Genomic DNA, 15,944 nt, shown 5'->3' with positions numbered 1-15,944 from the left:
ACGGGGTGTAACATCGTCGTAATACTGCGGGGTGTAACAATATAGTTTGGTGGACCCTTAAATTATATCAATTGGTATTAGAGCAGATTCATTCTATCAGGCTAACACCTAGAAGGGATCCTCATGGCTGCTCTACCAAACTTTGAAGAAGGTCAATCTACGTACAGGCCACCAAGATTCAATGGCCAATACTATGGATGGTGGAAGACAAGGATGCACGACTTCATCATGGCTGAAGACTCAAAGCTCTGGGACGTCATCTGTGATGGACCCTTCATCCCTACAAACACTAGTGGTGACCCAGCAGTAATAGTTCCCAAAACAAGAAAAGAATTCAATGATGTTGATCGCAAGGCCATAGAGAAGAACTTTCGATCAAAGAAAATTCTTGTCTGTGGTATTGGTCCTGATGGATATAACAGGATTTCAGCATGCCAATCTGCTACGGAGATCTGGGAAGCTCTCCAAACAGCTCATGAAGGGACAACCCAAGTTAAGCAATCAAAGATTGACATGCTTACCACAGAATACGAGCTTTTCAGGATGAAAGACGATGAGTTCATCCAGGACATGCATACTTGGTTCACCTTCATCATCAATAATCTTCATTATCTGGGAGAAATCATTCCAAGGAACAAACTTGTCAGGAAAATACTCAGTGTTTTACCCAGTTCCTGGGAAAGCAAAGTGAATGCTATCACAGAGGCAAAGGATTTGCAGAAGCTAACCATTGATGAACTTGTTGGTAATCTGAAAACTTATGAAATGAAGAATAAGAAGAAGGATAATGAGAGAAGAGAGACCAAAAGGGAGAAGAACCTGGTCCTCAAGACGGACAACAATGATTCAGGTGGTGAGGATGCTGATCTGGCTTACCTAACAAAAAGATTCCAGAAAATGGTTTGCAGAAATGGAGGCATTCTAAAAGGGGGCAGCTCCAGCAAGCCAAAAAGTTATGACCTATGTCATAAGTGTGGTAAGACAGGACATTTCATCAAGGATTTTCCTCTCCTCAATCAAGATCAATACAAACACAAGACAGACAAAGCAGCTAAGAGGAGCCCGGTTCCTGACAAACGTTTCAAGAGGAAAAATGTCGCTAACAATGTTATGAAACAAGCTCGTGCTGCATGGGGAGAATCTTTTAGTGAATCTGAATAAGATGATGATTGAGGTGACAGCTCCATGATGGCAGTGGAAAGTAAAGCAGCTGAGTATGACTCTATCTTTGCCTTGATGGCACGATCTGATAATGATAAAGATGATGACGATGATGACATGGTAAACTTTCTAGATATTCAAAGAAATCTGAAGTCTTATTCTCCTAAAAAAACTCGTATCCTTGGAAAATGTTTTAATTGATACTTATCACAGGCTTATAAATGATAAAAATGCATTAACTGTGGAACTATGAGACATAGAACATGAGAGAGATGATCTAGTGGTTGTTGTGGTCGACCTAAAAGAGACTATTGAGTGTGTTAAAAAGGAGAAAGAAGCTTTAACTGAAAAGGTTGCTAACATAGAGCATGAGAGAGATGACCTATTAGTAGTAGTTGTAGATTTGAAGGATACAATTGAGGAACTAAAAGGAGAAGGTAGGCATGAGATTCTTCAAAAGGGAAAGGAAGTTGCGGATGAAACACATCTTAGGCTTGAAGATCAGATAAAATCAGTGAAATCTAGTTTGTGTGTTGAACTCAAGAAAAACAAACAACTTCAGGAAGAACTAATTAGAGTCAAGAGTGATCTTGAAAAATCACTCAAGTGGACCTGGTTCTCTGAAGCTATCACTGCCATGTACACGAACAATGGGGGAAACAGGCAAGGAATCGAGTTTCAAAGGGGAAAAACTCCCTACAACCCTCATAGCAAGTATGCTACTGTACCTGACAACTGGCTCTGCACTCACTGTGGTAACACTGGAAACTTTAAGAAAACCTGTAAGGCCAAGTTTCAGTCTCAACAGAAAAATAAAGTTTTTGCTAAAATGATAATTACTGTTAGAGAACCTGGTCCCTCATATAAAAGAAGCATGATGCCTGCTTGGACCAAAAGAACCGTAATTCATCCATTTCCTCATTACAAGGGACCCAAACTTGTTTGGGTTCCTACGTATAACCCTTAATTTCCTTTTGTAGGGAACAGTGAAGGGGAGCAGCCAACAATGGTACATGGATAGTGGTTGCTCAAAGCACATGACTGGAAGTACAAACGATTTCCTTTCACTGAAGGACCTACAAGGAGGGATACATTCTGGGAGTTGGAAGGATTGGGAAGTCTCTCTCTCACTCTATTGAAAATGTGTACTATGTGAACGGATTAAAGTACCGCTTGCTCAGTGTTTCCCAAATCTGTGACAAGGGAAACAAAGTGGAATTTGTGTCAAAGATATGCACAGTCACTAATCTTGTGACTGGTGGAGTGGTGTTAGTGGCGAAAAGATATAAAAACATCTATGTTGCTGATTTTGAGTCCCTGCAGAGGGGTAATCTCAGCTGTCTAAGTGTTGTTGATGATGATGCTGAACTATGGAACAAAAGGCTGGGCCATGCAAGCTTCATGTAGCTAAACAAATTGGTCAAGAAGGACATGGTTCGTGGTCTGCCCAAGTCAAGCTTCAAGGATCACAAGGTGTGTGATGCATATGTAAAAGGAAAGCATGGCAGATCCTCTTTCAAACCCAAAAGGGAAGTTAGTTGTAAGGCCCCGTAAAATATTTTCCAAGAACTCAAGGTTTGTGGTGCCGAGGTAGGCTAATGTGTAAGGCCCTTGAATTTCTATTGCCAATTCGATTGATTTCGAGCTTAGGAATACTATTTAATTTAGACCTAAACCACATGAGAATTACTGGAGTGAATAAAGTTATTTGGATACTTGGGAATAATTATTTTATCAATATTTGAGTGTTGTAATAATGGAGAACACTTGGTTGTTAATTTCAAAGTAATAAGACTAAAAAAATACAGTGAGCTATCTCCCCATAGCCCAGCTATAGCACAGGAAGGAAGTAGAAGATTTTAGCAAACCAGTGAGCTAAAGCCTTGTAGCACAGGGATAGCACCAGTGGAAAATACTGCACCGGATTTTAGCAAGCCAGTGAGCTAAAGCCTTATAGCACAGGGATAGCACCAGTGGAAAAATACTGTACCTGGGCCTATTAATACATGAGCGGGGAGAGAGAAGAATAAAATGATTTCAAGACTAGGGCTTTTCTCTCCATCACCCATCCGGCCAAGGCTTCCAATACACACTTAAGGTGAGTTTTAAGTGTGTTTTTATAATGATTACACTTCTCAATCACTAGTTACAACAAGGTTTTGTATTGGATTCTATAGGATTTCTTCAAAATCTCAAGAACACCCCAAAAGTTGATTTTCAAGATTTGGTCGACAAGAGGTAATCTTTCACCCTTAAACCTACATGCATGGATTGTTAGTGAATATATGAGAAAGGAGTAAGTACTAGCACTTATGAGATGGTGATTGGAATCCATAAATACTTAAACTAGATTATCGGGTCGTGATAGGACTCCGTGCTAAAAGTACGGTGGTATTGGTATTGATAGTGATTGTGAGTGATGTCTCTAATGAGATAGCCTAGCCGATCGGGTCGTGATCGGACTCCATGCTAAAGTTACGGTGGTATTGCTATTGTGAATATTGGTACTATAAACGGTGGTATTGGTATTATGAATATTGTTATTGTGAATATTGGTACTGTGAACGGTGGTATTGGTATTGTGAATATTGCTATTGTGAATATTGCTACTGTGAACTGTGGTATTGGTATTGTGAATATTGGTATTGTGAACATTGATATTGCGAACAATGGTATATCGGTGCTAAAGATCTTCCAACTAAAAATAATATTATCTTTGTATCTTGAAAATTAATATGTTTTAACTTTGAAATTGGATATCATTGATTGTTGATTGTTGTTTCTATGATTTTCCCTTTCTTACATTGGTATTCTATTTTGAAAGAGGACAGTTAGCATTACATACTAGTACTATTCCATATGTACTGACGTCCCTTTTGCTGGGGACGCTGCATCTTTAATGGATGCAGGTGGTTCATCAGCGGGAAACTTTGGTCCACGTTAGCAGTCACTCTCTATTTAGCAGGTTTTGGTGAGCCCTACTCTATTTCGGGGCTGATGTCATTTGAGTTATACATTGTGTTTTGAGGTATAGCCGGGGCCTTGTTGCTGGCACTTCCATATTACTCTTATGTTGTATTTAGAGGCTCCGTAGACAGGTTGTGGGTGGTGTGTGATGTTGGGAATTGTACTAGAAATGTTTCTATTTGGAAAACATGTTTTTCATTATATCTATAAACTTGTTATACTTTGGAAATTATGAACGAAGTTGCTGATGGAATGAAATGGGAGTTGTTTATAAAATATTTTCAGTATTTGATTAATGGAGTGCATCTCCTCTTTATTCATGGATGAGTTTGGGTAGAAAAAAATCTAATAGGCTTGCTCGAACGAGTTCACTCAGTTGAGCGCCGGTCGCGCTCCCAGAGTTTGGGGCATGACAAACTTAGTATGAGAGCCTAAGGTTTTAAAGTGTCATAGAATGTCTCGGAGCTGTGTCTAGTAGAGTCCTTTTTATCGGTGTGTTGTCGACCACATCTATAATGAGGAGGCTACATGGACATTTAGGAATTTCTCACTTCTTTGATACTCCTAATCGTGCGGTGGAGCTCAAGATAGGAAGTTAATTTCCTCGTCATGTCTTATTTTCCATATGAGTAACCTGTAACCCACGGGTTCGAGTCAGCGAGAAGGGAATGAAAGAACTAGTTGCTAAGGGAAGTGTCCTTGTCCCTATTAATGTTATCGTGCCACCGGATCATGTGGTAAGATCATCTAAGAAACAAAAGAGGATTGCTTGTATCAATAAGCTGGAATGTTTGATTTGTAAGAAACACCACTTGGGGACGTATTGAATGACTCTTGAAATAAGTTATGGTTGTGGAGTCGAGGGGCATCAAGTAAGGTACTGCCCTATTAATTTAAAGTTACCAAGTAAGTCACTCCTTGCTATATCATTATGAACATCGCATGATTTTTCCTTGTTGTATATGTGCACCCATATTGAAGAGCACTCATAAACATGGTCTTAACAAGATGTTGAATCACAAAACATTGCATGTACCTACTCTTTGAACGAGAAGCATTATTCGTGGATCCACTCTATAACAAATTCTCTTATTTACAACCTCTTGTGCAATTGAGATATATAATTATATCCTTGAATTGAGTTATAACTCTAGGAGTAATACTTCCCACTTGATTTCCAAAATTCTCAACAAGAGACCATACCTGATGAATTTCTTACAGAACATTTTGATTCAAAATGGATAATATCTGCTCATTTGTGCTTATGCATGTATCGTTTTAAATCTTACCTATGTGGTATCAAATCTAGTGTAAGACAGCCTAGTGTTGAGATCATTCTCGAGCAATTCTCGTTGTTTTGTGTATGTGGCTCTTATGATTGGAACAATCACTTTACTCCTTTATGAATAGTATCATGAATCCTTTTTACTGTCTAGTAGCATGAGAGCATATCTCAGCACCTATTATATGTGTAGCTGTCAATTGAAAGGGGTCACTTGTCCGTATAAATATTTCTGGGAAATTTGAGATTTTTACAAATTTGCCGTATCTCTAGTCCTCTCATATAGGATCAACTATTGGCAAAGGTTAAGTTGTGAGAATGATAATAATCTCACAAGTGTTCAACTTCTTTTTCATCCTCATGAGTTTGTGGCATAGACTCCTTGTGTCAAATACAGTTAAGAGCGTAATGCAACTTCGTGTATCTTGAAACCCATATCATATTCAGGGTGCTAGAATATTCTCATTTCGAGTTAAACGGATTTTCCCTACATTCCAAGAGGCGGCTAGTGTCACATAAGTGTTATCTCTCTTTGAGGTCTACTATTGCCAAACAAGGCACGTATGGAATGAAACAATTATTGTTGTCCTTTTCATGACTCATAGCCTTCCAAGAATAACTGACGCTAATTTATTATCCTTCCGATTATGCCCCCCCCCATATGTCACATGTCTAAAATGACTTATTTATTTAAATCTCAGAGTCGTGAACATGATCCATACATTATCAATGCCTACTAGGCAACTCTATGCCTCATTTGTCGAATCAATAAAGTAATCACAATGATTAACCATGTCAGTGCTATTTGTAGTATCCTTCATGTCTCTTAGGATATAACCTCCTGAAAAGCCCTGCTCAGTACGTTGATGGATTTTGAATAATTCCAGCACAATCTCGGACCTCGTTGTTCCTATTTATAGTAACCTATGGGTGTTGAATGTTCAAAAATGTCAAAGAAGAAGCATCATCCCGTGATCAAATTTATTGGATAGGAAGTTTTATGGTAATATTCATGCTAGCACATCTTAGAGTAATTGTTGGAGGTCCCCAAAGGTTTAGTTTGTGTGTTCGGCATAGGGATTTAGAGTTGAAGAAAGTGAACGGATTATTCTCAAGATTTTCTCTATGAATATATTGGGTGAATTGTTAAGGAAGGTAAAGTATGTGTAGTCACATTAAGCCTTATGGAATATTGAAGGAATAGGCCAAACTATGAGTATGATATTTTTCCATCATTGTCCTCCATGCACCCAATGCATCATGTGTCTAGGTTCCAGAAGTTTGTTGGAAATCCTTTGCCTATCGTTCCAGTTGAAACTATTGAAGGTGAAGTTAATGGATAGTTGGCTTATAAGAGGTACCTAGTTGTCATTCCTGTTAGATAAGTCCGTAAATTGAGATTGCCTTCGTCAAGTGCTATGGCGAAGTTCGTGAGTCGAGGAGGTCACCTCGAAGGCCGAAAGTGTTGGGGAAATAAAATATTCTCACTTGATTATATAGTCAAATGATTGTGGATCGAAAGGTACTTTCTAGGTGTTATGATTTAAATATGTGCAGCTTGTGTCCAGATATCACTCATGATAATGTAATGTCCGGTAATGTAGAGATTTGTATTATTGATATATTGATATGCTTTGCCGAATTGTGGACGTGTTATTAGGGGTGGTTTTGGTGATTCTCTGGTAGGTAGATAGGCCCTAATACAAAAGAAACTCTGCCGAAATATTTGAAAAATATGGGAGTTAGTCAAATTTGGGGGATTGTGATGTGTGAAAGAAGGAGATGAATTATGTTGGGTGTTTTGGGCGGACTCTACTTCTCAGTCGAGGACGAAGGATCCTAAGCGGGGGAGAATGTAAGGCCCCGTAAAATATTTTCTAAGAACTCAAGGTTTGTGGTTCCGAGGTAGGCTAATGTGTAAGGCCCCTTGAATTTCTATTGCTAATTCGATTGATTTCGAGCTTAGGAATACTATTTAATTTAGACCCGAACCACATGAGAATTACTGGAGTGAATAAAGTTATTTGGATACTTGGGGATAATTATTTTATTAATCTTTGAGTGTTGTAATAATGGGGAACACTTGGTTGTTAATTTCAAAGCAATAAGACTAAAAAATATACAGGGAGCTATCTCCCCATAGCGCAGCTATAGCACATGAGGGAAGTAGAAGATTTTAGCAAATCAATGAGCTAAAGCCTTATAGCATAGGGATAGCACCAGTGGAAAATACTGCACCGGATTTTAGCAAACCAGTGAGCTAAATTCTTATAGCACAGGGATAGCATCAGTGGAAAAATACTATACCTAGGCCTATTAATACATGAGCGGGGAGAGAGAAGAATAAAATGATTTCAAGACTAGGGCTTTTCTCTCCATCACCCATCCGGCCAAGGCTTCCAATACACACTTAAGGTGAGTTTTTAAGTGTGTTTTTATGATGATTCCACTTCTCAATCACTAATTACAACAAGGTTTTGTATTGGATTTCATAGGATTTCTTAAAAATCTCAAGAACACCCCAAAAGTTGATTTTCAAGATTTGGTCTACAAGAGATAATCTTTCACCCTTAAACCTACATGCATGGATTGTTATTGAATATATGAGAAAGGAATAATTACTAGCACTTATGATATGGTGATTGGAATCCATAAATACTTAAACTAGATTATCGGGTCGTGATCGGACTCCGTGCTAAAAGTACGGTGGTATTGGTATTGGTATTGATAGTGATTGTGATTGATGTTTCTAATGAGATAGTCTAGCCGATCGGGTCGTGATCGGACTCCGTGCTAAAAGTACGGTGGTATTGCTATTGTGAATATTGGTACTGTGAATGGTGGTATTGGTATTGTGAATATTGGTACTGTGAGCGGTGGTATTGGTATTGTAAATATTGCTATTGTGAATATTGGTACTGTGAACGGTGGTATTGGTATTGTGAATATTGGTATTATGAATATTGGTACTGTGAACATTGATATTGTGAACAGTGGTATTGCGAACAGTGGTATATCGGTGCTAAAGATCTCCCAACTAAAAATAATATTATCTTCGTATCTTGGAAATTAATATGTTTTAACTTGGAAATTGGATATCATTGATTGTTGATTGTTGTTTCTATGGTTTTTCCTTTCTTACATTGGTATTCTATTTTGAAAGAGGACGGTTAGCATTATATACTAGTACTATTCCATATGTACTAACGTCCCTTTTGCCGGGGACGCTGCATCTTTAATGGATACAAGTAGTTCATCAGCGGGAAACTTTGGTCCACGTTAGCAGTCACTCTCAATTTAGCAAGTTTTGGTGAGCCCTACTCTATTTCGGGGCTGATGTCATTTGAGTTGTACATTGTGTTTTAAGGTATAGCCGGGGCCTTATTGCCGGCACTTCCATATTACTCTTATGTTGTATTTAGAGGCTCCGTAGACAGGTTGTGGGTGGTGTATGATGTTGGGAATTGTACTAGAAATGTTGCTATTTGGCAAACATGTTTTTCATTATATCTATAAACTTATTATACTTTGAAAACTATGAATGAAGTTGCTAATGGAATGAAATGGGAGTTGTTAATAAAATATTTTCAGTATTTGATTAATGGAGTGTATCTCCTCTTTATTCATGGATGAGTTTGGGTAGAAGGAAATCTAATAGGCTTGCTCGGCCGAGTTCACTCGGTTGAGCACCGGTCGCACTCCCCGAGTTTGGGGCGTGACATTAGTACCTCAAGGCCACTTGATCTTCTCCATATGGATCTATGTGGACCTATGAGGATGACAAGCAGAGGAGGAAATAGGTATATCTTCATTATAGTGGACGACTATTCCAAATTCACCTGGACTTTGTTTCTCAGAACCAAGGATGAAACCTTCCCAGTGTTTGTTACATTTGTCAAGAAGATCCAGGTGAAGATGAGTTATAATGTAGTATGTATCAGGTCTGACCATGGGACAGAATTTGATAATGCCAAATTCGACGAATTCTGTGTTGAAAATGGCATCACTCACAATTTTTCAGCTCTAAGAACACCACAGCAAAATGGTGTTGTAGAGAGGAAGAATAGGACTCTTGAATACATGGTAAGAACAATGCTGATTGACAGTGGTATTGCAAAAGGCTTCTGGGCAGAAGCAATCAACACTGCATGCTACTTGATAAACATGTGCATGATCAGGTCCCTTCTAAACAAAACACCATATGAACTGCTGAACGGAAAGAAGCCCAAGCTGACACATTTAAGGACCTTTGGATGTAAATGTTTTGTTCTCAACAACGACAAGGAAGCACTTGGGAAATTTGATGCCAAAAGCGATGAAGGAAGCTTTCTGGGATATTCATCACAAAGTAAATCCTACAAAGTATACAACAAAAAAATTCAATGTGTTGAGGAAAACATACATGCGATCTTTGATGAATCTCACCACTCTTGTGAAAAGGATTTGCATGATAAGAGTGATATAGACGGAGAACATTCAACTGTCCCTGGTGAAGTCATTGACATGGCAAATAGAAAGGCTGACATGATGAGTCACGTCAGGGAGTCAAATGAGGATGGTGCAACTATATCTCCAACTGATGGAGAGGAACCTGGTCCCGCAATCACAACAACTGAAGCTGAGAACAGAGTTGTCGATGTTGTCCAAGCACCCCACATGCTGAGATGAAAAGCAGCCAAGGACCACAATCAGAAATACATGGATCATCTATCAATGTGATTCAGGTGTCTAATTGGAGGCACAAAGGTTCACACCCTCTTGAAAACATAATCACTCCTCTTGATTCAGGAATTCAAACCAGATCAAAGGCTAGAAACTCACTTGCCTTCTCAGCATTTCTCTCTCAAATAGAGCCCAAAAATATCAAAGAAGCATTAAAAGATGCAGACTAGATTACATCTATGCAAGAAGAGCTCCATCAATTTGAAAGGAACAGTGTATGGCACCTGGTTCCACGACCTGCGGATCGAACTGTTATAGGAACCAGGTGAGTATTCAGGAAAAAACTTGATGAGTTTGGAAACACAACAAGGAACAAGGCAAGGCTAGTAGTTCAAGGCTACAATCAGGAAGAATGGATTGACTATGATGAAACTTTTGCTCCAGTTGCTCGAATGGAGGCAATCAAAATTCTTATTGCCTTTGCATCGCATATGGAATTCAAATTGTTCCAAATGGATGTCAAAAGTGCATTTCTGAATAGTTTTCTCAAAGATGAAATCTTTGTCAAGCAACCACCTGGATTTGAGAATCATGAGCATCCTCAGCACGTATTTAAACTTGACAAGGCTTTGTATGGGCTAAAGCAGGCTCCTCGAGCTTGGTATGAAAGGTTGTCAAAATTTCTTCTAGAAAATGGCTTTACAAGAGGAAAAATTGAAAACACCCTTTTATTTAAGAAACGAGGGAGGAACCTACTCATTGTGCAAGTCTATGATGATGACATCATTTTTGGAGCAACAATCGACTCTCTGTGTGAGGAATTTGCAAAACTCATGAGAAGTGAGTTTGAAATGAGCATGATGGGGGAATTGAATTTCTTCTTGGGTTTATAAGTGAAGCAAACTCACAAGAGGACAATGATAAGCCAGCAGAAGTACATTAAGGAGCTGCTAAAGAGATTTGACATGGAAGCATAAAAAATCATTGATACTCCCATTGCCACAGCCACTCGTCTGGACAAGGATGAACGTGGTTCCTCTGTAAATGAGACCATGTATAGAGGTATCATAGGGTCACTCATGTATCTCACAGCAAGCAAACCAGATATTGTCTTCAGTGTGGGTCTTTGTGCCAGGTTTCAATCTAATCCAAAGGAATCTCATCGGAAGGCAGCCAAGAGAATCCTGAGATATCTCAAAGGAACACAGGACCTGGTTCTCTACTAACCCTCAGGAGGCAGTTTTGATTTAGTTGGGTATGTTGATACTGATTATGCGAGGTATCTGGTGGATAAGAAAAGCACTTATGGCATGGCACATTTTTTGGGTTCATGTCTAATTTCATGGGGTACAAGAAAACAAAACTCAGTGTCCCTCTCAACTGCAGAAGCTGAATATGTGGTCGCTGCCTCTTGTTGTGCTCATCTGCTGTAGATTAAGCAGCAGCTAGAAGACTTTGGAGTGTTCTCTGATTGCATGCCCTTACTGCGTGACAATACCAGTGCACTCAACATGGCCAAGAATTCAGTTCAACATAAGAGAACAAAGCACATCGATGTGCGACATTATTTTCTCAGAGACAATGTTGAAAAAGGGCTCATCTATGAAATTTTACAGTACAGAAGATCAAATTGCAGACATATTCACCAAAGCACTGAGCAGAGAACAGTTTGAAAGGAATCGCTTAGGGCTAGGGTTAATAAAATCAAGCTGAGGACCTGGTCCCTCGATGATTGGCTATGAAAGAAATGTACAGGTAAATTAGCTAAAAAGTATTTTCTGGAAACGTCTAACTCATTTCTATACCATTACAGGTAGACACGCATGATGATTACAGAGCAAAAAGCAGCCAATGCATTGCACGTTGGTCAAAGGACGAGGCTTATATTTGCAAAATATGTCAGGGAACCTGGTTCCCCTAACACAGGTTAATAGTTTCTCTATACTCTCATGCACAATTTTTTAAACGATTGAAACGGTGCAACGTCATTACACTGTCAGCTTATTTTCTTTCCCTATTTGTGAACCCAATCCGTTATGAAGCGACCCAACTACCCAAATTGCCACCTATTCCTAACCGGTCCCTTACCCCTCTTAAATACATCCATTCACAATCACTTTCACCACTGTTCACATAAAAAAAATCCAAAATTCCTATTTTTTCTTTCTTCAAACCAAACTCTCTCTTCTTCAACTCACTCCACTCTACCATGTATGAACACCAGGAAACACAAGATGTTCCAAGTGTCATCCCCACTGTGTCCTCACCTGTTGATACGTTAGTGATAGAACCCACACTCTCCACTCCGATCAGTCCAAACCCTAAGACAGAGTCACAACCACCCTCTGCTTCCACTCTAACCCAATCGAGTACTGGTTCTCATCGGAGTCGTAAAACTTTGACTCCTAAGAAGTTTGTGGCTGTGACCTCTCCTTCTGCCTTGCCGAAAAAAATGGTTGAAGAAGATATAGTAGAAGAAGAAGAGAATCAAGAAATTTCCAGTCTACCAATGAAAGAAAGCTCTGGCAAAGATCAAGATGTTGGTCATATCCATGATGAATCGACAATGACAGCCCCGACCTTGAGTCTACAGGTAATACTCCTCATACTTCTAGGTTTACCATGGGGTTACAAGAACAAGAGGCCATAGAAAATATGTTGTCAATAGCTGCTGAGGGATGTGTTATTAAGGTTGGTAAAGGTGTGTCTACGTCTCAAGGGGAAGAAAATAGTACACTAGTGGAGAATAGGGAAATGGTGCCTGTTGAAACATCAGCACTGGACAGTACTACTGGGGCACCAACTGAGGGACCCAATCCCTCCACGCAAGAGGAGCTAACCCTTGGTTCCTCTCAAGCACCCCAGGTCAGTACTGATCATGTTCCCTCTCCTAACTTTTACGCTGAGCCTTTGTCAATGGTTGTTCCTGAAATGACATCGTTATCTGAAGAGGAGAATGAGGACTGTGAAGATGATTATGATAATGTGGCTATTGCTAGTTTTATCAGGGCTAGGAGTAGACATGCCACTACTTAAGCGCCAATTCCTAAGAGACCTGCCACTAGGTTGCAAAAGAAGGAGGCTCTTGAGTCTGTTATTAGGAAAAGCCAAGAACAAAAAAAGAGGAGAAGATTGGTAAAGGATGGGAAGATTGTGAATGAGAAAGTAGTGCATATTGTCAATGTTGATGATAAAGTGGATAAGGAACTTGGTTCCTTAACTCGCAAGTTCTCACAGAAGCACACTATCCCCAAGTCAAAAAGGGTGTCCTCCGTGAGTACGGAGAGTTTGAACAAAGTTGAAAGTGACAACTCTGGTGAAAAGGTAGTTGAGGAATCTGAAGAAAAACTGACTAAAGAATTAGTTTAACAAGTGTCTGAGAAGAGGATGTCTGAGAAATCTGCTGAAAAAGGAAAGAGTGCTCGTAAATCAGTAAAAAGGAAGGATGATGCCAGTGAGGAACCTGGTTCCTCCAAAAAGACCAAGGTTGATGATACCCAGGATACTGGCAAGGAAAAATTAAAAAGTCAAAAGGTGTTGTGGGGCCGTACATTTTCCCCTCATATTCTGGATATGGCTGGCATGCGCCAATTGGTGGAGATATGTGAATTCCAATAGTGGACACACCTGTTCACAAGTGTCAGTCCCAAAGTTTATGAGGAAGAAGTGCGCAGTCTTTATGCCGACTTATTTACAGTTGAAGATGATCATATTTGTATGATGGTGAATGATGTTGATTTTGTGATGGACTCTGTTGTGCTGGGAACTATTTTAGGAGTGCCTGCTGAGGGTTTGTCTTCTGTTCTGGGAACCTGCTCTTCAAACTTTAGAAATGCTATCTTGAAGGATAAGGCAGTTCAGCAAGGGGAACGGGTACACAAGAAGGCCCTCCTTCCAGTGTACCAACTGCTGTTTGAATTGGTGAACAAGGTTTTGCTCCCTCGTGCAGAAAGAAAGTCCATCACATCTCGAGCAAACCTGGTTCTCATGGAAGCACTGAATGGTTACACAACTATCAACCTGCCTGACATCATGATAGAACACATGCAGAAGGTAGCATAGTTCAAGGATGGTAATCATGGGCTACCTTACGGGTTCCTCCTCACTAAGGTTTTTGAGTTCTTCAAAGTCCCTTTGGGAAAAGATAAAGTGGGTACTCGTAAGCAAACCTTCTCCAAGACCACCCTCGAGGAATGTGAGTGCATTGATAAGGTTGGAGGGGTTGGCAGCACTTCTACTATCTCCTAGTTGATCAACGATCAAAACAGTGCCACTGATGAGATAAGGAAGTTGAAGGCAAGGAATGTCATTCTTGAGGGTCAGCTAAGTCAGCTTCAGAAGGCACCTATTTCCAGCAGCTCTCACAGCACAGAAGTTGTCCGTCTGACCAAAGAAAATGCCGACCTCAGGAAACAGGTTGAGGACCTAAAGGAGAAACTGCTCAATGAGCAGATGTCAGCTAATGCTCGAATGGACATCCTTCTTAAAACCCTTACCTCTTTATCTAAGACTTCCCCCTCCGGTGCTCCCTAAAAAGTGTTCCCTTTCTAGTGTCAAGTCTTAGTGTTTGTCCTTTGTTTTACTTCAGATGATGTTTATGACTGGTACTTCTGTTTTTGCTGTTTTTATTTTGTGGATGTGTTAGTAACAATGGAATTGCTTCCTGCTTAATATCCAAATATTAATGAAAGCTTCCTCTTTTTGTTGTGTATGCCTTACTCTTGTGTTCTATTTTTAATCATGTTTGTGTGCACACATGTAGCATGAGTTAACCAAGCTAGACTTCTTTTTGCTTAGTACTTGTTGCTGTTCTTTTTATGATGCCAAAAGGGGGAAAAATAATTGAGGGGGAACAGATTCGGGGGGAGTATAGGATATGTGTTTGTCATTCTGGTTCTTAGGGGAAACTTCAATTATAAGTTTGACATCATCAAAAGGGGGAAAATTGATAGGTTATATGTACCTTATTATGTTTTGATGATCTAACAAACTTAATGACAAGAACCAGATAAGGAGCCTGATACACATCCTCAAGTACGTGGGAATAACAAGTCTCAAGCTGGAGATGTAAATCAACTCTTCAAAAGTCAAAGAAACAACAAGGGGAACAGATGGACATCAGTTCCCCTAGTGACAGTACTAAGTCAACTCTCTAACAGCTGTAAAGTTGCTGCATGGACACGCAACAGTGCAAAACAGTGCAGCAGTCAACTTCATTGGGAATGCTCATGTACCAAACATACTTGCATCATTCAAGTGATGTCATCAATATTATATTAACATTAAACCAAAGGCAAAACATCACTTGAACATTGAAGAATCCATCAAGTACTCTCTCCAGTGACCAATCAATCTGGCAAGCGATTCTCAAGAGCATCAAGAACAAAAAACAACATAACAACGGACCAGTTCCCTGTATTGAATTATTATTAGTCCTTAGTTGTGTTGCACCCTTGTTAAAATTCTTTACTTATAATTCCTTCTTAGCTTAGTTAGAAGCATTATGTAGGAAACCTTTGTAAATCATAAACCCTTGTGTTTGTGTCTTGACTAGAGTTAGTCGAGTTGTAAGTCTTTGTAATAAAGTTATTACAAAGTGGCTTGTAATAGAGTTGTTACAAGTTAGTAGGGGATTAAGAGGTTAATTCCTAGGTTACAATAGGTTGTAATCTAAAGTTTGCTCAGCAGTGAAGTTAAAATCCTACAAGGGTAGGTCGTGGTTTTTAATCCCGTGAGCTGGGAATTTTTCACGTAAAACTTCCTTGTGTCATTTACTTACTATAGTGTGCGTGTGTTCTATGGGAACTAATAGAGAACCTGGTTCTCTATATAGTTTGGTGGACCCTTAAATTCTATTGGTTGACATTTAAAT

The 15,944-nt window shown here is 39.5% G+C and overlaps 2 protein-coding genes across 2 annotated transcripts; both read left to right on the top strand.

The window, feature by feature from the left end:
- The first annotated feature begins 123 nt into the window (after positions 1-123).
- Positions 124-1,161, top strand: LOC138897340 (uncharacterized). Its single transcript, XM_070183305.1, has one exon. It carries the CDS (start codon positions 124-126, stop codon positions 1,159-1,161), a length of 1,038 nt encoding a protein of 345 aa, XP_070039406.1.
- A 27-nt stretch (positions 1,162-1,188) lies between these two features.
- LOC138897339 (uncharacterized) lies at positions 1,189-2,568 on the top strand. Its single transcript, XM_070183304.1, has 4 exons — positions 1,189-1,336; positions 1,422-2,062; positions 2,142-2,279; positions 2,365-2,568. Exons 1-4 carry the CDS (start codon positions 1,189-1,191, stop codon positions 2,566-2,568), a joined length of 1,131 nt encoding a protein of 376 aa, XP_070039405.1.
- The last annotated feature ends 13,376 nt before the right edge of the window (positions 2,569-15,944 follow it).

The sequence above is a fragment of the Nicotiana tomentosiformis genome, chromosome 8, assembly GCF_000390325.3.
Source record: "Nicotiana tomentosiformis chromosome 8, ASM39032v3, whole genome shotgun sequence".
In the NCBI taxonomy this organism is placed as follows: Eukaryota; Viridiplantae; Streptophyta; class Magnoliopsida; order Solanales; family Solanaceae; genus Nicotiana; species Nicotiana tomentosiformis.
Note: the sequence above shows the minus strand (reverse complement) of the source record. Positions and strands in the feature narration are given on the sequence as shown.

Bases quoted from the DNA above. Each gene is read 5' to 3' on its own strand.
- LOC138897340 (XM_070183305.1), top strand. From the start codon at position 124: ATGGCTGCTCTACCAAACTTTGAAGAAGGTCAATCTACGTACAGGCCA.
- LOC138897339 (XM_070183304.1), top strand. From the start codon at position 1,189: ATGGCAGTGGAAAGTAAAGCAGCTGAGTATGACTCTATCTTTGCCTTG. The intron at 2,063-2,141 runs GTAATTCATCCA...TTCCTTTTGTAG, and splicing joins CTGCTTGGACCAAAAGAACC to GGAACAGTGAAGGGGAGCAG. The intron at 2,280-2,364 runs GTCTCTCTCTCA...ATCTGTGACAAG, and splicing joins GGAGTTGGAAGGATTGGGAA to GGAAACAAAGTGGAATTTGT.